Genomic DNA, 24,512 nt, shown 5'->3' with positions numbered 1-24,512 from the left:
AAAATTTTTTTTTTATATATATATATATATATATATATATATATATATATATATATATATATATACTTTAATGTAATTTTAATTTTGTTTAGATTTTTTTTTTTTATGTAATTATTTGTGTTTTTATCTTACTTAATAAAATAAAAAAGTGGCGACTATTAACAATAAGAACTGGCAAACAACAGGTATTAGTCTTCAGTTGTGTGTTGATAACTATAAGGTAAATGATGTGCATTTGACTAAAGAAAAAGCCGAAAGCTCGTTTCAGATGTCTGCAATGACAGTAACAAGAGGGAGTGACTAGTAGAGTTGACAGCAGGTTACATCTCAGCGTCAGCCCTCCCTCTCCACAACACATCACTGCTGCTCTCCTCCTCGCTCTCGTTCCCTCCGTCTCACCCCTCACTCCTGCTGAAGTTGACTTCAGAGAGAGATCGTGTTTGCGGTTAGTGTACGGCGGTATGGCACAGAGTCAGACCTGCTCTCAAAGCATGGGAGCGTATTACTGCCTCGTTCGCAGGAGGTTCAAGAGAAGACGCAAAAAACGATCCGAACGCAAAGGTAAAGCGTTTGTCTTTCCACATAAAACCTAAATCTCTTTCAGTCGCTCTGGATCTAAGTGTGTGTAAACGTTTAATCGTAAACGCGTAATCGCAAATGTTTATGTAAACGTTTGACACTTGTTTTTTTTTCAATTTTGGTTTGTTTGATTCATTGTTTGAACTACATAAAACTGGAATCTACAAAAACAAAAAAAGTCCTGTAAAAATCCTGTAACTGTGACTTTTCTTGTATTTTGAGTAGATGTAACTTCTGTTTGCACAAATTGTGTGTTAGTATTAGTTTCGTTTGCGATGCTTTTATTTGCATCGTATCAATGCCAAGATATAGTTAAACAAGGTTTACGATCTTGGGAAACCTGGAAATGTTTTGCCATTTTGAAAGGCTGGAACAGTAATTGTATATTAATTTTATAATCTTACATTTAGTTGTTCTTGTGTTAATAAAGTTATTGCACAGCAAACGTAATATTTAGAGTTGAGTATACATGATTTCTGTTTGTACAACGAATTGTCCTGTTTGTTAGTATTATTTCTGACACTTTATATCGCCGTCAATGCAAATAAAAGTCAAACTTGGGGCCAACTGCCATGAAAATGATTAAATTTAAATTTCTATTGAATTTTAAAATAAATTAATTTCAGTCTTAGTCATTGAAAAGTCACTTTCCTATATATATATATATATATATAATTTAAAATTAAAATAAGTTATAAATGCCTTTTTAAAATTATTAAAAAATGATTTAAGAGCTCAGCTCTTATTTAATCTAATGGAATGGAAAATTGGAAATTCTAATGGAAAAGCCTTGGAAATCCATTGAACAAAAGGTGTTTGAAGTTCAGATAGCTGTTGTTGCTGTCAGTGCCAAAATCGAGTCTCAGACTGACTTTGCTGCTCTCTTACACACTAGTTCTTGCATTATTTCTACCTGCTGTGTTGTAGCTATCAACCGTTATTCTTCTCTACGACTTGCCTTGAGTCGAGGTTCGAGGCTGGTACTGTTTCTCTCTCTTTGAGACGGTCGTGTCGGTGCTGAAGGCAGCAGATAGCAGGTTCAATTCAGACAGCTCCTCGTGTGTGAAGTTTAATCCGTCTCATTAGGACGGCCACTTCACGCCGCTAATCTCTCACCACGGTTACGCCAGTGCCGCGGCCAGTCAAAGATGAGCAATTGAGTTATTGTGAAGATAAAAGATTTTATCATTCACGTGTTTAGTGAACAGATAACCTTTGAATTCCCCGTCACTTCTGCAGAATCGTGATGCTCTGATGGACGCATGTCTTCCCTGCTCATTTGTAGCTCACGGTCTCTTAAAATTGCTTGATAAGCAATTGTTTTAGTATAATTCAAACCTTCCTTCTTGGCATGATCTTGCCTTTATCCCATATTCCCCTTTACAATGGGCAACCTCTTTTGCAGCTTTCTAGTTGATAAAGCGTTATTTAGCAGGGATGAGAATTGCAAGAAGTGTAAATAATAATAATAAAATAATGTAAATATAAAAATAATATTATAAATCTAAAAATAAAAAAATTATATATATATATATATATTATTTATTAATATTTTATTAATGATTAATAATAATATATAATAATTATGAATTAATATTTATTATTTATTGCTTTATTATTATTATTATTATTATTATTATTATGAGGGAGAAAGAATGGAGAAATGTTTAGAAAACAAAGCCTATTTATGAAACATTATGGGAATTTCATATTTCAGTAATCATTTTTTTTTGTTTATTTGATATTTTCTTGTTCTAAAGGCAAATTGAATGGATAAGTGTAATGGTAATTTTTGAAAAATGAAATTGACCCATTCATATTTATTGTATGTAGTAATATATTTGTAAATTGCATCTAGTATATATTTATATAATAATGATAAATAAAAAATATTATAAAGGTTGTTATTATTATTATTATTATTTTAAAAAAAGAAAAAAGAAGTACCTTATTTCTTCAGAAACGCATCTCAATTTTATTAATTTTTTTTTTCTCAGTTGACTGCTGTCTAGGAATAATTCTGCAGTGGTAAATAATCCTCAAGCAAGGATTACAAACTTTCTGGCATCAGCTGGGTGAAAATACACACACACACACACACACACACACACACACACACAAAAAGCCGACTTATTTTCTTATGGATGCCTGGTTGAAAATATTGAATTTTGAACTGAAATGAGGCACAGCAAATTAGATAAACATGGTGCCATCATCTCTCATGCTCAAACATGGAGATAAAAAAAACCATTTCCTCCAGACCAAGTGTAGTGGAGTGAAGTCCTGGGGGATGGACTGTGAGTTTAATCTACTGGAGGGGGGAATAAATTCAGCTTTAGCTCAAGCGGTTCAGGTTTGACCAGCCAAGACTGAGACCGTGTCCATCCCACCTGTCTCCTTCTCTCACTTTCACACTCTCTCCCTCTTTTTTTCCTTCTGATGGACTCGGTGATAGATCCGTCTGTGTGGCATGTGGTCTGGTCTGGAGCTTTGCTGATAAAGTGTGCTATCTATCCCACCTGTTCTCACCCGTAACATCAGTGACACCTGTGTTTGCTCCTTCATGTGTTCCGAATAATGGGGGCTTTTCACATTTTTAGAAGTTTACTTCTAGTTCAAACAAAAATAAAAAGTCATGTTGTTTACTCGCCCTCATGTCGTTCCAAACCTGTAGGACTGACTGACTTCTGCGGAACACAAAAGAAGATATTTTGAACAATGTTTTAACTGTTTTTGCCCATATAATGGAAGTCAATGGGGTCCAAAACAACATAACATTGGACCCCATTGATATTGTATGGGCAAAAAAACAAACAAACACTAACACATTTTTGTAAATGAGTAACGACATGAATAAACAATTTCCGGTCCTTTTTTTCTTCTTCTTCATTTTAGACTCAATATAAACTCAATGGGAAAAAATGCAACTTTCTTCTGTCTTAGTATGGCTGACTCCATTTTTCTAGCTCTCTCTCTCTATCACTGTTTGTGTGTGTGTGTGTGTGTCTCTCAGTTCATGTGTGTTAAATGATGAAATCACTTGATTGGCTTTACGAATTGACACGCAGCCCTGCTGCTGCCCGCCGAGTCCCTATGGAGTCGACACTAAACGAATGCTGTCATAAAAATTTTGCAGGTCCTGTGGAGAAGACATGGCAGTACTGGCAGCTGCTAATTGTCTGAAAGAGGGCGAGCTTTATTCAATTAACTCCGATGCTAAAGCCTGTGACCGGCTGTTAGCATTGTTTGCTAAGAGTTCATAGAGACCATGCCACATTTGCAAAGCTGAGCTCACATATAAAAGCAGAACTACTTATTGTTTGGTGCCTTACCAATATTACCAGTTTTTGAGGAAAGACCTTTTTTTTTAAAGTCTTGTATATTATGTAGTAACTAACCTTATGTATTGGTCTGTCACTGATTCCCCCCCACAGGCATCATCAGCATGACAACGAATGAAGGTAGGCAGAATGTTTCGTGTGTCTATTCAAAATATTATGTTAGTTGAATTTTCATGTGTTTTAAACCAATCTTTGTAAAAGTTTTCAAAGTAAATGTTTATGCATTTTATTGTTTAAAGAAGCTCTGGTCATAAAAGTGCTCTTCAAAATGAAACCGACCTCTTTTCAGAGACTTCGAGTCAGGTCATTGTAAAATATCTTGTAGAGTTGATTTCAGGTGGAAATGATTTCTTTGAGTAGGAACATTGTCAATTTCTGTGTCACTTGTGTGGCCAAATGGAAAAGCAATGATTGTTTTCAAACAGGTTTTCTGAACACTGTCATTGCCTGTTATTAGTCAGTCAGACAGATAGCCACGCCCCAAACTCACACCATTGGTTGAGCCCATGTTGAACAGATCAGGATCTTAAAACAGACCAATGTTTGGGGTAGCATGACTGCAAGAATGAGTTGGCATTTCTGTTTGGCGACAGCCCTGTTAGTTGCACTTACCTTTAATCCAAACTTGTAGTAGGCCTACTTGTGGACAGTATTACCTTACAGGCTGACACCGAAAGTTTGTTTCTTTACTTTTGCTGACACTTGGAGAGAATCAGGCCAAATGTCTTTCTCAGTCTGCACAAGAACAGAATAAAACATGCACTCCAACACACACACCTTTCTCTGTCCAGATCTCGTTCTATCCCTTTCTGCATTTCTTCTGCTCTCCCTTTGGTCTCTCTCACTCCCGGTAGTGTTTCTTGATGAGCTGGAGGGTTGTAGAGCTGAGCTATTGCTCGCTTTCAGGCTTCGTCTTATGATCGTACATCTACCCTTCATTGTGCATTCTAAGCCGTCTGCTCTCCGTGGTCCTGAATTCATCTTTCTTAGCTCACAGCTCTCCATGGTGCTGAACAAGAGTGGCATTTAATGCACCGTCCTGTGCTGTTTTAAAGCACCAAATGCAACAGTTTCCAACATGCTAACCATGTCTGTGATGTCATTTCAACTCAAAAATGCCTTGAGCTAATAGCTGATATCTTAAACACTCCGTTAAGAGAGCCAAGTGTTTTTTTTTTACTTTAAGAACGGCAAGGTTTAAGAGTTCAAGCCAAAAGTTCAGTTATAGAGTCACAAGCAAGTTTAGTGATCATTTTATACAGTTTGACTCCAATTTGACTGAATATTTGTGTTTTAATGACCAAACAATAATGCAAAGAAAAACTGAGGTCAAGTAAAATACAATAAATGTCTGTATGTTGTTCCCGTTGCATGTTCCCGTTTATAAAAGCAGATGTTGAGTGGTGAGTGATGTAGGCTAATTTATCCATCCCGCTCGCTAATGTGTCAGGCATCGCACTGTGAGAAATGCCTCCTATTATCCCACGGGCTTTCATTTTCATGAGGTTCACCACAGCTAACCCTTCTTTTATGGCGTTTTACCGCCATCAACATCAATCGGTGATCACCATCAACGAGCAGGTGCACTTATCTCTGAGTGAAATGTGGACAGATTTCGCATTCAGAATGTGATTTTATCCAACTCCCGACACCTTATTTTCCAGTTCTTGCATTCATAATGGTTTCTAAGAGGAAGGTATTTTGATTTCATGTTTGTTCACCTAAGACTTTTTCTCAGCTCAGTCTAGCATCAAATGGGACGTTTCGTCAAGATTGAAAACTTGAGATGACAGGAAATAAAATGGTGTTTATGTCTAAAGTGTCAGTATATCGCCTTTAAAAAGCTTCTGTTGAAGTGCCTGTGCACGTCACTCACGTTTAATAGCTTTCGTGATTTATCCAGCTTCTCAGGCTTGCTTATCACAGACTCTCTTATCGACTGTATCCACTTCACGCGACCATATCCTCGTTCAAACCTATCTGTACAGACGCTTTCATATCTCCCTGCCTTTGGATTCAGTTATTTTGTTTCTGCCAATATTCATCTTTCCTTTTTGATGTCGTTTCTAACTGGTATGACCTCAGTTTTTAAGTATGTTCAAGTAATAGATCCAATAAACAGACCTGTTCCTCCCCAACAGACTTTCCTAATTCCTCTAAACTTTTTTCTGATCACTTTCAAGCTGAGGCTCGAGTGCTAAAAGTGACTGTTTTCTCAAAGCGTGCTCTGCCTGTCTCTTTCACTGATTCATTAGGGGAATGTTAGCATTTAATTGGGCAATAATTGCACCTGCACATTAGTTGTCTCCCATCATTAAAGCTGGTTAATTAGCCTCATTAAGGGAGCAGGCGGAGGGTGTAAGTGGAAACCGATGGCTTCAGTGTGCAGAAATCATGATTGGAGATGAATTTTAAATGTCCTTGGTTTCTCTGCAATAGGAGCCGGTGGGCGGCCCAGGGGGCAGCAGAAGCTCTGCAGTCTGGATGTGGATGAAGAGAAACGCATGAGTGAGTGTTTTTCGTTTTTCCATATCTACCTCCATTTTGAAATTCATTTGTGGATAACAAAAATTTTTCAATGTTCTGATTTATGCATTATTGAAAAGTGCCAAAAAATATGACATTTGTTTAAAAGTGGAAAAATGGAAGACTTATCCTTAGGACCTAGACAGATATTCCTCTCTGTTTGACTCTAATCCTAAATTCAGAGCAGATGAAAAGATTTCAATGGTTTAAGGAGGTATGTTTGACCTCCTGAGGAAAATCCACAGTCCATCTTTATTGTATTTTCTTGTTTATTAGGTACAACGCCAAGCCATTTTCACAAGCAGTTCTTTCCTTCCTTTCCATATGCATTGTTTTGTAGCTGATGTGCATAGCCTTTACACTCCAAAAACTGCAGTGTTGCATTGTAATTAGCAGTGTCATTGTCATTTTTTGGCAGTTAACTGATATAGCCCCAGTTTCACAGACAAGGCTTATGTCTCAACTGAAAATAACTTGCACTGACATATCTTAAAATATGTCAGTACCATTGTTTTGTCTCGAGATGCACGCCAGTAATGTTTTTTTTATAAGTCATTTTAATAAAAATATTCTAATTTAACTAAGGCCTAGTCCTGGCTTAAACTAAGCTCTGTCTGTGAAACTGGGCCATAGAGGATTAAAAAAAGAGGGTACCTGAAAGCTCCAAAAAAGAATCTGGAACAGAATAGCAGATGTACACAAATAGTGACAGCCCTTGAATTCTGCACTCTTCTGCTTTTTTACACCCTATCAGTGAGATCCTGTTACATGTTTTCCACTTGATTGTTGCCTTTGAGCTAGTGCATAATCCCTAGTACCCTTAGAGTCTATAGGGGGCATGGTCAGGAAGTTAACACCGTGCCCAGGAGGACAATTTGTAGACAGGCAGCGCAGAGGAAAAGTGAAGGCTGTTGAACACTCTGAAACTCTCACACTCCTAACACAAAACCTGTGTGGAGATTTGAAGCATTATTTTGGGTTTCAGGTTATGTTCTTGCCATTTCGTTCATTTCCACAATGAAGACCTTTCCTTTTTTGAACTCTTGTTACTGAACATTTTCCGATGTTTGGAGTAAAATGTTTGTACTATATGAAGAATCATCTGTGGACACCATGTGGTGTTTTGTTTTTTCCCCCTTGTTTACTGACTTTTACTTTCATCTGTATTAAAGGTTGCAAACAGGGTAAGGTAAGAAGATGGGGGTGTACTTTAAGATTGACCATTGATTCCTATATCTCTTAACTTCCAGTCCTTTCAGTTGATCTTTCCTTTTCTGTCACTGATTTAACATTCTAAGCTTCTGAATCAAAAGCCAAAATTACTCTCTCTGGACATCATAGGTTCATTTGACATGGATGATAACCACAATTTAGACAGAATTATGAAGAAAGCCCTTGGGGACCCATGAGGAATAGGGCAGGAAACGGTCTCTTGTGGAAGGCAACCAAGGCCATGATTGTTCCACAATGATGCCCAAGAAGCACAGGAAAACACAAGAGCCAGTCTTGGCAAAAAATGCTATAGTGCAACTGAACAAGATGATACTAAGTACAAAGTAGAGACCTGAGCAGGATGGATTTTTCAGTCCCGCACCCGCCCACTCCCGCAGAAATATATGTTGTCTTGTCCCACTCCTGCCCGCAACATTCATGTTTTGCCCTGCTCCCTCCTGCATAAAAGTAGTTTTTCAGTACATCCATGAAATAGTAAGTTCCGTTTCGCTTAGCCACAACATCCCAGCATAAACGCCCCCGATAAAAAATGTGTTACTAAGGCATCAACATTCACAAACCACTATTATTTTTAACAGAAAAGCAAGCATGGACTGCTGCGTGCATGGTTTGGCATGGCAGAATGCAAACAAAGAGCGCTCCCTTTATAATCACTAAAAAGCTGACATCTGAATGTTAGCATGGATGTTAAAGAAAACCGCAACTTGGACAACCTCTCCTTTCAAGGAAAGCTGACATTAACTGCCCGCATTATAATTGTTAGTGTTTGTAATTGACTTTTAGAAGATAACAATCGCAATCCAGTTACAGAGGGATGAATGTAACTATTGAAGCTCTTGGACCGAAATTACTTTCTCTGGACATCACAGGTTTGTGTTGCTACCTGTACATCTTCCACCGAAGATCCAATGAAACTCCCTCTGGAGAAGGACAACAAAAGTCGTGTCTACTTCACTTTCCAAGGCTAGTCTTGCTGAAACATTGTGTGATGCAACTTGATGAGATTATACGACAACCACAGTGCAAACTGCTGTCTCAGATGGGAATGACAAGATTGTCCCAAACCGTCATCTGAGACTGATTTTCTGGTAGCACTTTCTATATCAGTTGTTTCTGTCTGTCTGTTCTCTCTCTTTTAATTTATATTTCCTGAGCACCAAATGGAGTAACTTGTCAAGCTTTTACTGTAGGATGTTATAAATGAGAATTTACACTCATTTCCATCAGCTTTGGCAACTGGTTGATATGATGTTTTGGTAGTTTGCAGTTGTTCTTTAGTATGGGTGAAAATGGCACATTCTGTATTTAATAATACTGTCAAAAATATATATATTTGGGGAAAAAAAAAATCATGATTCCCAGGAAAATGTAGGTATTTACAATACATTTTTCTATCTAAATAATGGAAATAGAGATTATGTGCTCTTTCACTGATTCATTAGGGGAATGTTAGCATTTAATTGGGCAATAATTGCACCTGCACATTAGTGAGTTTTTTTTTTGTTAACAAAGCAATTTGCTCTCAATCTAAGTGTCATAGCTAAAAAATAATAATTCTGAAAGCAATATTAATATTTTTAAACCATATTAATATTGTCATAATGTTAAATGTTTTAGACTAAACATGCTTTTAGGATGCTATCATTTCAATCCAGTTACAAAGAGAGATGAAAGAATCTCTAAATTTTACATTTACAAGGTCCTGCATGGAAGGCATTGAAAGTTACTCTCTCTGGACATCACAGGTTCGTGTAGCATGGACGTTAAAGAAAACCGCAACCTGGACAACCTCTCCTCCAAAGAAGTGCTGGGGGAGGGGCCTCACTTAGCTAATGGAAACACTCGGGGATTGAGCAGGAAACGCCCTCTGGAGGAGGGCAACAAAGGCCACGGGCATTCCAAATTCCGGCCCAAGAAGCGCAGGAAACCGCAAGGACCAGTCTTGCCGAAAAATGCTCTCATGCAACTGAACGAAATCAAACCGGGACTGCAGTACAAACTTCTGTCTCAGACGGGGCCGGTACATGCACCTGTGTTCATTATGACCGTTGAGGTTAATGGACAGTTATTTGAGGGCTCAGGCCCAACGAAGAAGAAAGCCAAACTGAATGCGGCCGAAAAAGCGCTACGCTCTTTCGTTCAGTTTCCCAATGCATCCGAAGCTCACCTCGCGATGGGCCGCACGCTGACTGTTAACGCAGACTTCACCTCAGATCAAGCAGATTTCCCAGACATGCTATTTAACGGATTTGAGACACCCGCACCACCTGAAGACCCCTTCTACCTGAGTCTTGGCAGCAATGGGTCTCTCTGCTCCCTAAACGAATTTCCTCTGCCCGTGGCGCTGAAAAACAACAACAGGTCATGTCCTCCTCTCCAGCTACCCCTTGCACTCACAACGCCCCCTACAGGCAGTGGCAAAAACGCTGTGATGATCCTAAATGAGCTTCGGCCAGGACTGAAGTATGAGTTTGTGGCGGAGAGTGGTGAAAGCCATGCCAAGAACTTTACAATGGCAGTTACCGTAGAAACTCAGATGTTCCAAGGCTCCGGACGGAATAAAAAGCTGGCGAAAGCGAGGGCGGCCCAAGCGGCTCTGTCAGGACTTTTTAACATGCAACTGGACCAGACACCATCCCGACAGCCAATCCCCAGAGAGGGACTTCAGCTGCACCTGCCTCAGGTGAGAACTGTGTACCTCATCTTTTATTAGGGGTTGTTGTTTACAGTACTTTCTCTTTGACACAATCAAAACACTGGTTATTGACATACTGCAATTGTCTCTCTTATGAAATAATCGCATTTTTATACATTAACATATATCAGTTTTTTTTTCTTTTTCCTACATTCTTCGTTTTTCCCCCTAAGCTAACACTAGGTGTTAACTGTGTAAGTGGTCATTGTTTGGTCAAAATGACATCATATGGTGGTCTATGTTTAGGCAACGATGAACATAACTATGTCATAAATTAAAGGTGCAGTAGGAGATCTTGGAAAATGCTAACGTTAGCCTGATAGCACTGAAAGCGATTGTCCCACCCTCCCTGCAATCGCTGTCCAAAGCCACGCCCCCTGAACGCATAGACGCTCACAGACCAGAATACCAGAGACAACATTACTGCAATAGGCTACATCAGCCGTTCTCAATTCCAGCCCATGTTCCGAAGTGAAGTAAACCCCTGCTCAGGGAGTAGGGAGCAATGAACACGGTGTAGGGATCATATCGATCGGAACACAGTTCATGCACGTAGCTCACTTCTAACGAGTTGGTTATCTGAATCGGGTGTGTTAACTAAGCGAGACATGCAAAATATGTGCGCGAGGACTGGAATTGGGAAACGCTGGGCTAAATCATGCGTCTTTCACCGGCGAGAAAACTTTAAAAGTCCTTCAATACCAGGAAGGAAGGTCGGGTTGTTGATGTTTGTCTGCCATTCTCGCTCTGTCTGCACAGCGTGCGTGAACGCGCTGATGACGTATCCTGTCTGCACGAACAGGGTGCGCAGAGGTATGCAGATACATACATTGACAGACAGGCAGGAAAGCCAATAAAAACGCTCGGACCGAGCGTTTTGATTGGACGAACATTTCTTGGTCCTACGCCTTCCACAGAATATATAAATACAGATAAATACATTTAGACCACTTAACTTAATGATTGCTATCGGGATGTGAAGAGACTTTCAACCAGCATAACAAAAAATGTTTCTGAAGACAATCACCTATTGCACCTTTAATTCAGTTCATTTCTATATGGCCACATTCATAGGAACTCTGTCTCGCATTTTATCTAGCTTGATATTGAAAAGCAATTTTAATGCGATTAAATGCTATGCTTCAGTAGCTTTGCTTAACTATCATTTGTCCTTTATAAAGCTCCTGCCAGTCTTCATTTAACAGTTTTAATTAAATCAGAACCTACACACGAAGGTTTCAGTTGGATTTCAAATTAACTCAAGCATTAAACCTTTAATCGGTGCGCCAGTGTACACGGCATTATTTACACATTAGTTAATCCTGTTCATAATCCCTCCCATTCCCCTTTGATAACAACCAAAGAGAATAAACAGAATCCTAATTAAAATCAGATACAGGAGCACTTCTCAAACAGGAAAACACATCGCTCTCACCTTTCTGTCTAAAGAGATCTTTCAGTGTCAGTCAAGCAGTTAATTTCTTTTGTTTGAGCATTTGCCATTTTGTCAACCATTTTCAAATGGATACATGTTCTGACTTTAAAAGCATCAATTTAATGTATCCTTGGAGTTTATTCCAGAAGGTTGTAGTCTTTCAGCCGTTTCATCGTTGCTGATTAGCCAGGTGACATGCTAGCACTGTTATTAGCAGTATACAGTTGTTTGTACAGTTATGGTTGTGGGTTCCTCAGGTCCTTGCGGATGCTGTTTCTCGTTTAGTTGTGGAAAAGTTTAGTGAGCTGACGGATAACTTCACGTCTCCACATGCACGGCGGAAAGTCCTTGCGGGTGTTGTCATGACAACTGGTGAGCACAATGCATACTTTTGACTGGAACATTGAAACAGGAACATGTCCTATTTGGCTAAATCCTGCTGACCGTTTTTATCAGGTACGGATGTGAAGGATGCTCAGGTAATTTGCGTCACCACGGGAACCAAGTGTATAAATGGGGAGTACATGAGTGATCGGGGACTGGCCCTTAACGACTGCCATGCTGAGATCATCGCACGTCGCTCTCTCATCAGATACCTGTACAGTCAGCTGGAATACTTCCTCAGGTGAAACAAGTATACATATTTATCTTATGTTTGCAATTATATATTTTTAATCATACTAATGTTAAATTGACACTAATATATAATTTCCATGCTATTATATCATGTAACAACTGTCAGTTTAATGCGGCTAAAATAAAAAAACTATTATAATTATAAAATAAATATATAAATGATATATTAATAAATAATAGTAATAATAATAATATGTAATATTGTTTGGGTGGTAGCATTACCGTCTAATCGTCCTTTAATTTTATAATCATTAAGAATTGACAAATCATTCATATTAGCCTGTGGATATGGAAGATTATTTTTGGATCGATTTCTCAGATGCCGATTAGCATGACTTGATGTGGACATGGATGTGCCTGTGTAATCAATTAGAAATGACCTTTATTCACTGTGAAATAATAAATGACAGATTTGATGAGATGGGTGTAAGGCCAAGGACCTGTTTTAAATTATAGACATTTCAAAGCCCTCCTAATTGTCTCAGTTGACATCACAGATCTCACAAGTGTGTGTGTGTGTGTGTTTTCTCTTTAGCGACAGCACTGAGGAACATGAGAAATCCATATTCAGATGGTGTAGTGAACATGGCTACCGGCTAAAAGACGATATTGAGTTCCATCTGTATATCAGCACATCGCCCTGCGGCGATGCCCGGATCTTCTCCCCTCATGAGGCTGGTGCCGAGGGTATGCAAATTATGATGGATGGATGGATTTGCTCATTTTGTTGTTGTATGCCACAATAAAATAAGGACCGGTTTTTAAAAAGTAGTAAACTAAATTCTAGCTCGCTCTTTCTAGACCAGGGTGACCGACATCCAAACCGCAAGGCCCGCGGACAACTGCGAACCAAGATTGAGTCTGGAGAAGGTACAATACCCGTTCGTACGAGTAACACCATTCAGACCTGGGATGGAGTGTTGCAGGGAGAACGACTGCTAACCATGTCGTGTAGTGACAAGATTGCCAGGTAAGATGCTGTCAGTAGAGGACTTAACACTGTTTCCATATAGACGATATTTTAAAGTTGACATTTGTAATCCATTTTAATTCCATACATAATAAAAAATTTATTTTTGACCACATTTTCTAAATAAAACATGGCTGAAGCTTTGATGATTTATGATTCTTTTTAAGGGGAAAAAAAGCCTGCTGACATCAGGTCGCCCACTTTTGTGGTGACACCTCTTCTTGATCTGCTCGATGTGGAATGCTTCCCATTACTTTTTTCCTCGTGCCCCCCCCCACCTTTAACTGCATCCAGCGGCACTCAGAAAGCAGCTGATTGGCTGTCTTCTTGGCTCTGAAACCCCAATCACTTCAGCTCTCTCCAGAGCAGGGGGCTCCCTGGAGCAGGGGCATTGGGCCCCTGATTTAGGGCTTTGATTATGGTCTCCAAAAAACAGCCTCCCCGCTGAGGGAAGCCTGCTGCCGCAAACACATCCGCATGCCTCGCACTGGACGCCAAGAATCCCACTCCAGTTAAGCACAGTCGTTAACATCCAGCTGTGAGCTGAGGCTTTTTGAGAGCTCCGATCTCATGCATCACCTTTGGAAGAAACCTTATTCTGAAGGATTCTGAGAAATCGCAGCGATTGAGATTATAGATCCCAGGTGTTATTTTTCTGATCATTTCAATGGTTGCCGTAAATATGACTGTGTGCGAGTGCACTCTCTTGACATCAGGATGTTGTTATTCCTTCATGGTACGGTTTGTACCGTGGCATAAGTATCATGCTGTAGTCCACAGGGCGCGACTCCGTTTTGCCGCTTGCAACCAATGTCTTTGTTTCCTTCTGTCAACCAAGTGCACACCTGTACTTCTCAAACATCTGTGGTTTTCTTTTTCCCTTCGTAGATGGAACGTGATCGGAGTCCAGGGGTCTCTTCTGAGTCACTTTACAGAACCCATCTATTTCTCCAGTTTAATTTTGGGAAGTCTGTACCACGCCGACCATCTTTCCAGAGCCGTGTACCAGCGCATTGCAGACATGGACGATTTTCCCAAACCATTTGCCCTCAACAGACCTCTTCTTAGTGGTAAAACATCTCAAATGAATGATTGATTGTATGAGTTTTCTCAGCTCTTTGCCCAACCATGTCTGGTACCTCCTTCCTCTGCAGGTATCAGTAACACAGAAGCAAGGCAACCTGGGAAAGCTCCCAACTTCAGCGTCAACTGGACAGTCGGAGATCAGGGGTTGGAGATCATTAACGCCACCACAGGAAAAGATGATCTCGGAAGACCGTCTCACCTCTGTAAACACGCCCTCTACAGTCGCTGGGTCTGTCTACATGCCAAGGTAAAGCATTTCTGTAAAGTTGGATGATAGCTTACGGATAAATCAAAACAATCAAGGTTTAATTTTTTATAAATATGGTAACTTGGTATATTAAAAGCAAATATCCCTTTACCTCTCTCAGCTCAGTGAAACTCTGCGGATCCAAGGATCTCGGCAAGGCTCCTACCATGAGGCAAAACAAGCGGCAGTGGAATATCACGCGGCCAAACAGACTCTCTTCAAAGCTTTCTACAAAGCGGGACTTGGTGCATGGGTTGAAAAACCCATCGAACAAGACCAGTTTTCCCTTACCTCTTAAGATAAATCGAGAGAAAAGGATTGTCAGCAAGAGATCTTTTGTACATTTCCATGGAATGCAAGGTTTTAATCTAACCTCCATAGTATTTATTTATTTTTTGCCTCTGTTATTACTGAGAATTACTTGGTTTCTTTTATCTGTTAAAAACATGGTCGTGTTCACTCAAAAAATGGCTGGGTTAAACACAGCTGAAAACTTGGCACTGCGTAAAAGATGGAAAGTACCTTGCGCCAAACCAACCCAGGTGGCTTGCACGGTTAATCACATTGACTATAATGCTGGCTTAATTTTACCTGAATGATTTTTAATTTAAATTAAATTCACCAAGGAGGTTCCCCGCAAGAAGTTTTCTCACAGGAGAGGAGACAAACTGATCTATATTATGGTTGCTATAAACCAGCAGCTTGGTTGCACAAAAATATACAAAATTGTGAAACCGATAGTTGGTACTTCTAGTACCAATGGTGGTACTGTGCTTTCGGCCACCTTTTTAAACACCCTAATATACATTACATAACTTAAAATGCAATGGAGTAATTTTATTCTCTATTGCATCTTTTCGACATTTTACTAACTTAAGGTGCTTAAATAACAGTCAAGTAAGGGATACTGCACGGCTACCTGTGCATTAAACAGTTTTAATACATACCTGCCAGCCAATCAGGGGTGCGTTTCCTGTACAACGACGTAGCTCACTGATTAACCACCATAGTACGATGCATTTTTGTGGAAACTAACTAGCCAGTCACGACTGTGCCTTTCCCGAACACGGTCGCATCTCCGTCGTTTGAAACACATTAGTTCAACAATTTAGGGCCATTGTTTATGACGTCACACGCATGTGTTGGAGTAATAACCTTCTACTAATTAATTGATTCAAGATCTCTGAGATGCTGCTGTATTGAACATGCCACCTGATTACCTAATGTTTTGTTCCCTGTCATTTTGCTTTATTTGAGCTTTGATTCATCGCGGGTTAGCTCTTACGTCATACTCTGGGTTTTCTTAGGCATTTATGCGCATGCGCACTCTTCAAAAAACGTCGATTATTGAGGACGCGCTAAAATTAATCGATTAAAATGTATATATATTTAAATGGAATGGAAGATATAGATTGTACTGCATATTAGCTGGCTTATTGTGCCCAAGAGCATAATTTAAGTTCATATGTCTTACTAACAAGAAACTATGCTTCTAACCACAGGTCAAGAGCTGTATGTAGTTCCTACCACGCAAGATTGCCACGCTATTTGCGAATGTTTGTTTGAACTATGGTTTCGGGAAACATCGAATCGTTGAAATATGTTGGTAACGACGGAACTTGTGACCATAGTTGGCTTACGATGCTTTTGGGAAACGCACCCCAGAATAGAGTACTCAGACAAGACCATGGTATGATGAAAATTAAATGCTATTAACAAGCCTCCCATTTGTTTGATAGGACATAATTAGCTGTTTAAATAATCAGCCGATGTCTATTAACTCTTAATAGTTACAAATATAGGCCAACAGCAGTAATTGCTAAAAATAAAATAAAATAGCTAAAAATAATCCAACAAAATGACCCAACAGGATCAGCCCAGTTTTGGGTAAAGGCAAAACCCAGTGTTTTTTGTTTGCTTGTTTTTTAAGGTATAAATGTATTTTTATGTACGTGTTTTTGTCTAAAGCCACATTTCCACTTAATTGTAAATTTGACATTTTTAGTTTTCTGTTTAAATTGATTTTTGTCATCCAAGTTCTTGTTTAATATTAAGAATGTGATGCCATTTTATTGAAAACAATAAAGACTGAACTGTATCATCAGAAATCTAAGTTAATCAGATTGCAATTGGGGGAAGATTTGACAAAAAAAAGTTGTACAGGAATCTGATCATCAGACATTTTTCAGTTATTGTAATTATGTAAATACTAATTTACAGTGTTACAGATTCCAGAAAATTGCTTTAGATTTTACATTGATTACTTGCCTCAAATGGCTGTTTTATGTGGATTTGTGTTCCTGTTTGCATGTTATCTATGAAGTACACAGGAAGAATGTGTACAATTTAGAAGGGTGCTTTGTAGCCGCAGTGCACTCTTCTGCAAAGCACTGATGTGAGCTTCACAGTGGGTTTCAACTCAACACTCTATGCTGCATTACGTCAGCAAAGTGGCGAGTCCTCGGAGGACTGAGAGCAACATTTGGGACCAGCCCGTTATTATTTTGTTTGACTTGGCTCAGCAGGAGCTCTAGAATCATTGCAAACTCTAGAACTCAACCTAGTTTTGTCGAGAGCTTGTCCTGGAAAATTCCCATGATGCCACTGTGTTCTGCAATTCAGGATGCTCTTTGTTGTCTGAACTAGAGTCTTGGATTCATTTTGAACTGGTTCTGCCAGGCCTTGCTTTAAGTGCTGCATCTAAGCAAAGACTCGAAAGCTGCATGAGTTTTCACATGAGAAGAAAACGATAAAGGGAACTGTACTGTAAGAAAATAAAATGATCACAATTTTTGTGGTTTATCGTTCTCTCTGATTTTGGTCTGTCGAACTTTTGTTTCATGATTTCTAACATTCCCCAAACAACTCCAACGTAATTGCAACATGGTTCTCTTATAATCTTGAAAGTTGTACTTAATTTCCAAAAAACGGTATTTTGTGCAATTGCATTGACTTTTGAAAGCTTCAACGTTTTTTTAAATACCCAAACAATTTAATAGACTTGGTGATGGATTAAAAACATATTATCAGTGTTCTGTGCGTTCTTAAGAACAAAAGAGCGGATTCGTTTCTGGAATTCTAATTCCACTAAATTATGACCTTTTGTTTACCTGCAATAGCGACATGAAGCGATTAGCAGTGTGGTAATCGCAGTGACTAGAGTGAAATTGTGTTTATCTGAGCTCGTTGTGCCGGACTGGTCTTTGAACAATGGCCCTTTCGGCTGAAGTGCTTTTATCCGTGACTCCTTTAATTCACATTCTAGAGTGTTTCCCCTCTTTTTCTATTTTTACATGACCATTTATCAGTTTTGAAGTCTGAAGCCTTTGTTTCACTGCAAGAACTTCTAAAAACACTTTGTGCGTGCTTACAACAAGTTTTAATCGATGAATTTACAATACAGGAAATACAGGACTTTCTGGCCTCAGTCATGGACCCTGGATTTTAAAAAATGTTTACATTAAGAAAGAAATAATTTCATGAAGTTGCAATAACAGTAATTACCTAAACATTTCAAGCAGTACTGTAGTATTAAAATGTAACGAACAATAAAATGGTATAGGATCGGATAATAAAATGTTTTTTATCAACTTTTAAAAGGGAGAAAAAAAACTTCCAAAACTTAATCAATTAGTATATTATTTGTCCAGTTTGTGTCGGTTTGCTGATTCTGTTCACCTCTAAATGTGATAGGAATTTGATAGGACAGGTAGCTATAATTATTGGTATATTTATTGGTGTCTTTTGGGGGGCATTGATTATTCCACCAGACCTTTGTAGGGTGGCGTCAACAATATTATTTAATATGACTGAATGAGCCTGATTACATGAAAGTACGTTTTAAGCGTCAAATCATCTTCACTTATTAGTGTACGCAAGTCATTTCATTGCAAAGGTAGTTTTGCGTTTGCTAAACAAGGAAGTATGAAGAATATTTTCCCATATACTATATACTTCTTAAACTAGAGTTCAGACATGACTTTTCAGAGGAATATTCTTAAGCAGTTCATTTCTTTCTTCTCCCATTCGTATGAAAGTAGAGAAATCTAGCGTAGCGTTAGTTCTGGCAGGTCATGTTAGTCAAGCTCGCATCAGCTGACTCTCAGCTGATCCCCATCAACCTATGGGAATTCGACACCTATCTAAGCATTCATATATAAGGTCCCGCAGTAGTATCAGCAGTTTTCGCATTGCTCAATAGCTAATTACCCTCCTCCATCCCCAACTCCTCCTCTGTCAGTCAGGATTCAGCCTTCTGATTCTCCTTTGAATCAGACTAATTCTAAAATGTGTACATAACATTATTGAACTTAACGATATCTGCAATACATTTATGTTGGTTCTGTTCTGTTTACCCTGGGGGGTTATCGCTGCTCTCCCTGCTCTCATCCATGCTAGGCTGCATGGAGGCGCAGGGAGTTCTTGCTCAGAACGGAACCATACCGCCAATCCAAACCGTATGCTAATTGTCAATCGTCTTTGACGATAGTGGTCCTGACAGAAATGGTTTCTGATAAATAATCTGTGCAAACCTGTGGCTTCCCTCTCACAGCTGTCCCGCTTCTTCCCATGGTGCATCGGGAGCATGTGGGTTTGGGCCATATCAGCTCTCCACACCTGTGCAAGGTGAGAGAGTGGAAGATAATCCCGGCATGGATTTGCATCATCTCTGCGCTTCACAGAAACCTGAACAAACAAAGTAAAGTAACCTTATTGGCCATCAAAACTTTAAAACTTTCGACACCATCTTTAGCTTCAGAGAACTTCCGGTGCGAGAAGAAGAAAGCTGCCCACCGTTGTGCGAACCGTGTGGATGTATTTACGGTTTAGGGAAGAAACGAGAGATTTGTGGATGATTTTCAGAGTTCGATCAGACTCAAGGTGAGGCAGGATTAGCGTTAGACGCCTTTTATGGCTTCCAGCTTCAACCTTTATCTCCAAATTGCCTTTCAGGAGGTTAAGTGTGTAGAAAGAAAAAAGTGGCACTCTTTCTGCCCTTGTCGTTGGAGTCATAGATGTGCGTCTCACTCCACTTAAACTGTTTTTGTTAAGCATCATTTCAAAGCATTGTGTGCGAGCACAACGTGTCGGTTGTTTTGGTTTCTTAAATTGCCAAAGCGAGATAAGATGAGTTGAAGTGTGTGGGAAAAAAAACCGTTGGAGTTGAAGTGTGGGGGAAAAAAAACGTTGGGGGCTTTTGGATGAAAACATTTTACCTCAAAGAAAATTGACTCAAGTACTTACGACCGAAATCTCGGAGAAAGCACACAAAGTTCAATTTTTGATGGACATCTCGTAATTTTTGTTCCTTTTACCTCAAGTAAACATGCAAAACTAAACTGATGCTAGTTAAAATTCACAAACAATTACATTTATAATAACTTTCATTAATAAGTTATTTCATTAGAACGCACTTAACAAATCAAGTTCAAATAGAAATTTCTGTTAGGAATGTAATTAAACTTGGAGTCATATATTTTATTATAGGCCTAGGCTATATATATATATATAGAGAGAGAGAGAGATACACAGTATTTAGGGATGTAACGATTAACCGCAAGCCGGTTGAAAATTTATTCCAATTTGTGACGAATCAGAAAACACAACGACAAATTGTGTTTTTGTGGAAAAAAAAGTTCGGCAAAAGGCGGGATCGAACGCGTCAAAAAGCTAACGACACGCGCTTATCCATCTGCGCTATTGGAGCTGATGATTTACAGTCACTTTTAACTAAATGTAAATAGATACTCTGTATTTTTTATTCCATAGTAAGGGCAACTCATACAATACATTTAAACTGAGCTACTTTAATACCATCTCCGAACTTTCTACCAGGACTCTGCTGTTCTTCGGCTGGTTCTTCCCTGTATACGTTGATTGACAGATGTCTCGTCCAGTCAGCGGTGCGTAATCCCAAACCAATGGTGCTGTCTCAAACTATACCTACCTCTTCCGGTTTGTCTGATTTGTCGTTGTGCTTTCTGAATTGTTATTTTGTTTTTTAGCCTTGCATTTGCGTTTGTAATTTGTTATTTTGTTTTCAGAATTGTGATTTGTTTTGCACTTCTCGGTCACCGTACGAAGGCGACTTTGCCCTTTCCAAGGAAACCAGAACCAGGCCTTCCAACAAGAAGAACAACACGAAATGCCATAGCATTCGTGAATTTGTCAGCGCAGTGCCTGTGAAGAGAGATTAGAGCCTCAATAAATGCTGTCTGTAAAAACTGACGCAACAGAAATGTTGATTTGAAAGATTATGGAGCTGATCTGTTGAGGTCTTGTTTGCATTTTATGTATATTATGTTTTTGTATTCTACATTAAATTGCAACTGCTTCTTTTATTATATATCGTTATTAAATTACTAATAAATATAAATAGTATTGTTGCATATTTTACAATGTATTTACATAATATAAAAAAACTTTTTTAAATTTCTAGGTTGTCCATATTCAAAAGCTCAGTCTCTGCAGCCATCTAGTGGCCGCTAAATAGCACCAGTACAAAAAAAAAAAAAACAAGAAACAAGAAAGAGGGAAACGTCAGTACTTTGGCGCAAACTACGTGATGGGCGTGGCGTGGTCATTCTGTCTTCCTATTGGTCTAAATCCAGGAAGCGTTTCGTCCGTGTCAGTTTCCGCTGTTATTTGAAACAATAAGCAGACTCGAGTTTGTCGTTTCATAAAATGATGACGGTTTGATAGGATAGAAATTAATTAACACTAATCATCGGTGCTTTAAGGTATGGTGTAACTTACTATTGCTTGAGACATTTTAAGTAATTTAAATTCAAGCCGCGTTTGTAGTCACTGTTTGCCCTGCAGCGTTACTGCTTATATTTTGTGTGTACACTGGAAAATACCATGTTTTTGGACATTTTACCATTTGAATACCATGTTTCGCCATGCTACTTCAATTTACGGTTTTTTCTTTTTTAGAACAGTAACGTTAGTACCTTATTTAGCTTCGTAGAGAACCATAGTATTAGTTAGTCGATACACAAATTGACTAACCTGCCAATTGCATGTGACTTTAATCAATGCATGCCTGTAAATGCATGTTAAATACATTACATGGAAGTATACAATGCTTACATGCATCTGTTTTCTTACAGGCTCTCTGATCAGGATGGAGCAGGTGAGCCCTCTCGCTTTCCATCATGTGGAAGTGTTTCTTATTGTTCTTTCAGATAGGAGGGATAGTAATCTGATCTGTGTCGGTTCCCTCCACCTGCTGTGGATGGATAGAGGGGGTTTGCAGAGCTGATCTGGTCAGAGGAAAGGAGGAAGACTTGATAAGATGCTTAAAATAGTGTTGCAGCTCATAGATTATGTGTAACTGGAATAGATAAAGATGGAAAGAAAAGCTTTGACTGCTGCACTGCAGTCCAGAGACAAAACATATGTGTTTTTGTGGAGCTACAGTCAGTTTCAGGTTGTAAAATACTTTTGCAGTTATTTCTGATGTTTCTGCATGCATTGGCTTCTAGATGAGATTGCAGGTAATAATGCATGTGATTATAATGTGTTTCATGCTCTTGCAGCAGGAGCAGAGAGAGTGGGACGCTGTTAACAGGTTGCTGCAGCATCATGGGTTCAAACCTGTCAACTTTGCAGATCCAACTGAGAACAAGAACCTTGCGGGTAATGCATCTTTTATTTTCTTTCAAATCTTTTACAAATAGTTTTTCAATCAATTAAAGAAATTATTCTCAAGCAACTGAAAGTCATTGGTCAGACTTAACAGCGTTTTTTTTTTGAGGACCTTTATTTTTATATTATAGGCTACCGAATTTTTTATTTTTTTGTAAATCATTTGTAAACCACGTTCTATATTTCTTATTATCATTTTTAATGTTATTTTATTTTTTATTATTGTTATTAATTAATATATTACATGTGATTTATTTTTGGGAACTTTTATTTATGTTTAAAAAAATTTTTTTTTTTAAATGTCTATGTATATCAGTCATCATTTTGGTTAAGTAATAATAATTTTTGGTATTCAGTATTGACCAATATTTCTATGTCCATGCATTTATACTGATGTTGTTTGTTGTCTGTAGAGTTGGTTCTGTTGGAGCGTAAGTCTGCATCTGATGTACGGCTGATGTTGAAGACTATGCTGTCAGATTCTGAAAGGAGACAAGGTCTTATTCAAGAGCTCATTCAGTCCAACAGCCAACTAAAGTGAGTCTAGCTTTCATCGATTCACAGTTAATATGCTTTAATACACCTCTAATGCTGCAGAGGTCTTTATTATATTCATATCTTGGGGTTATGACATAAAATTAGGTTCAGTACAGTAAATTTCACAAGATTGAAAAGAGGGTCATACCTCTTCCAAAAACTATAAAAAATAATATATAAAAATTATATTTTGCATAAAGAAAATAAAATTAATTAATTAAAAAAAATTTTTTTTTTATTGTGAAATTGTGTTTATGACATTTAAAGGTCTAATTCTCATTATTGTTGACCAATTATGTATTTAAAAAAAAAACATACCAAAGAGTAAAATAATAAAACATTTTGGTTATTGATCATAACTCTAAGATAATTAAGATAATTAATATTTAAAAAAAGTTATATGAAAAATATACATACTATACAATTTATAAAGATTTATACATTATGGTTGTACTAAAAATCATTTTTGTTGATTCTAATTTTTAAAAAGTTATTTAAATCATTCCCTGATCACATTTCACCCCAAAATCAAATGAAATAAATAAGGTATTATATTATAGAAATTAGAAATAGATCATTTTTAATGAAAATTTTCATTACCGTAATGCAAAAATAAATAAACATGCTTTAAAACATCATTTAATATGTTGTATTGACTTTAAATTGTTGATTGTTATTTAAAAAATGATGAACCAACAAAGTGATTTGTGTTATTATATCACAGTTTTTTATGTTCTGCGGTAATGAGAATCAGAAGAAAATGTGCTTAAATTCATGAAAGTCCTAAAGGTCTTAAAAGTAGACTTTGTTTTCTTTATACAAAATATATCTCATTTTGGGGTGGAATGTGTCTCTCATTATTGGCATTTCAGCGAAGATATTCAAATGACTCTTTAATATTTGAATTGTTTAGCACTTGTGGTATCTCCAGGGACGCCTCCTGGACATGTTGCTTCTGTCAGCACACGCTCAATAATGTAAACCCCTCATTTGCGGCAGTGGTGCTGCCCATCTGCTGTAGTGTAACATAATGCCAGATGAGTGGAAGGAGATGAGATCAGCTGACAGGACAGACGTGTTCCCTGCTCATTCCACAGCACAGCTAATCCAAGCAAATAGGAAGTGCAAAAACTTGCATACAGCTCATAAAGATGCCTGTATCATTTTCAGAGAGGACGTGCAGCAGCATCAGACGCGAGCCGCCCGTCAGTCTCAGAGGGCTGCCGAGCTGGAGGGCATCCTGGATGGGGTGAAGGTCAAAGTTCAAGACCTAGAGGACTCGTACATTGGTAAAGCGGCCCAACAGCACAGCCAGTTCCAACAACTGCAGCAGGAAAAGAGAGATGCTGAGGTATTCAGGCATTAAATGCATTAAATTATTTGCTTTAGATATCAGTATCAGTAATATTGGTTGTGTATTTGCAGAAGCGCTGTCAGTCTCTGGAGCAGAAGCTGTCTCAGGAGAAGGAGCAGGTGTCTCAGCTGCAGAAGAAGCTCCAGTACGCCGTGCGGGAGGAGGAGAGACGTGTGGCCCGACAGAACCAGGCCTTCCAACAGATCCACCGCAGATCAGCCCG

General features: G+C 38.5%; 2 protein-coding genes across 3 annotated transcripts in view; both read left to right on the top strand.

Annotated features, from left to right (window-relative positions):
- The first annotated feature begins 402 nt into the window (after positions 1-402).
- On the top strand, positions 403-16,170 carry LOC107600973 (double-stranded RNA-specific editase 1-like). 2 transcript variants are annotated; one of them, XM_016292973.1, is made up of 11 exons: positions 403-561; positions 4,014-4,040; positions 6,360-6,428; positions 9,425-10,362; positions 12,067-12,181; positions 12,266-12,434; positions 12,981-13,132; positions 13,247-13,415; positions 14,304-14,485; positions 14,570-14,748; positions 14,870-16,170. In XM_016292973.1, exons 1-11 carry the CDS (start codon positions 462-464, stop codon positions 15,044-15,046), a joined length of 2,277 nt encoding a protein of 758 aa, XP_016148459.1. In that variant the 5' UTR covers positions 403-461; the 3' UTR covers positions 15,047-16,170. The 2 variants fall into 2 exon arrangements, with proteins under 2 accessions (XP_016148459.1, XP_016148458.1); XM_016292972.1 differs by lacking the exon at positions 403-561 and having other exon boundaries at positions 4,009-4,040.
- A 5,160-nt stretch (positions 16,171-21,330) lies between these two features.
- cep70 (centrosomal protein 70) overlaps positions 21,331-24,512 on the top strand; it is a 4,134-nt gene continuing 952 nt past the window's right edge. Inside the window, exons 1-6 of the mRNA XM_016292950.1 lie at positions 21,331-21,488; positions 21,861-21,883; positions 22,290-22,389; positions 22,812-22,935; positions 24,106-24,286; positions 24,361-24,512. The exon at positions 24,361-24,512 is cut by the window's right edge and continues 20 nt beyond it. Of these exons, the coding sequence (XP_016148436.1) occupies positions 21,875-21,883; positions 22,290-22,389; positions 22,812-22,935; positions 24,106-24,286; positions 24,361-24,512 (566 nt within the window). The 5' untranslated portion in view covers positions 21,331-21,488; positions 21,861-21,874. The remainder of the gene's footprint in view (positions 21,489-21,860; positions 21,884-22,289; positions 22,390-22,811; positions 22,936-24,105; positions 24,287-24,360) is intronic.

This window comes from Sinocyclocheilus grahami, unplaced genomic scaffold, assembly GCF_001515645.1.
Source record: "Sinocyclocheilus grahami isolate Dianchi unplaced genomic scaffold, SAMN03320097.WGS_v1.1 scaffold295.1, whole genome shotgun sequence".
Lineage (NCBI taxonomy): Eukaryota > Metazoa > Chordata > Actinopteri > Cypriniformes > Cyprinidae > Sinocyclocheilus > Sinocyclocheilus grahami.
This window is presented reverse-complemented; position numbering and strand designations above follow the sequence as displayed.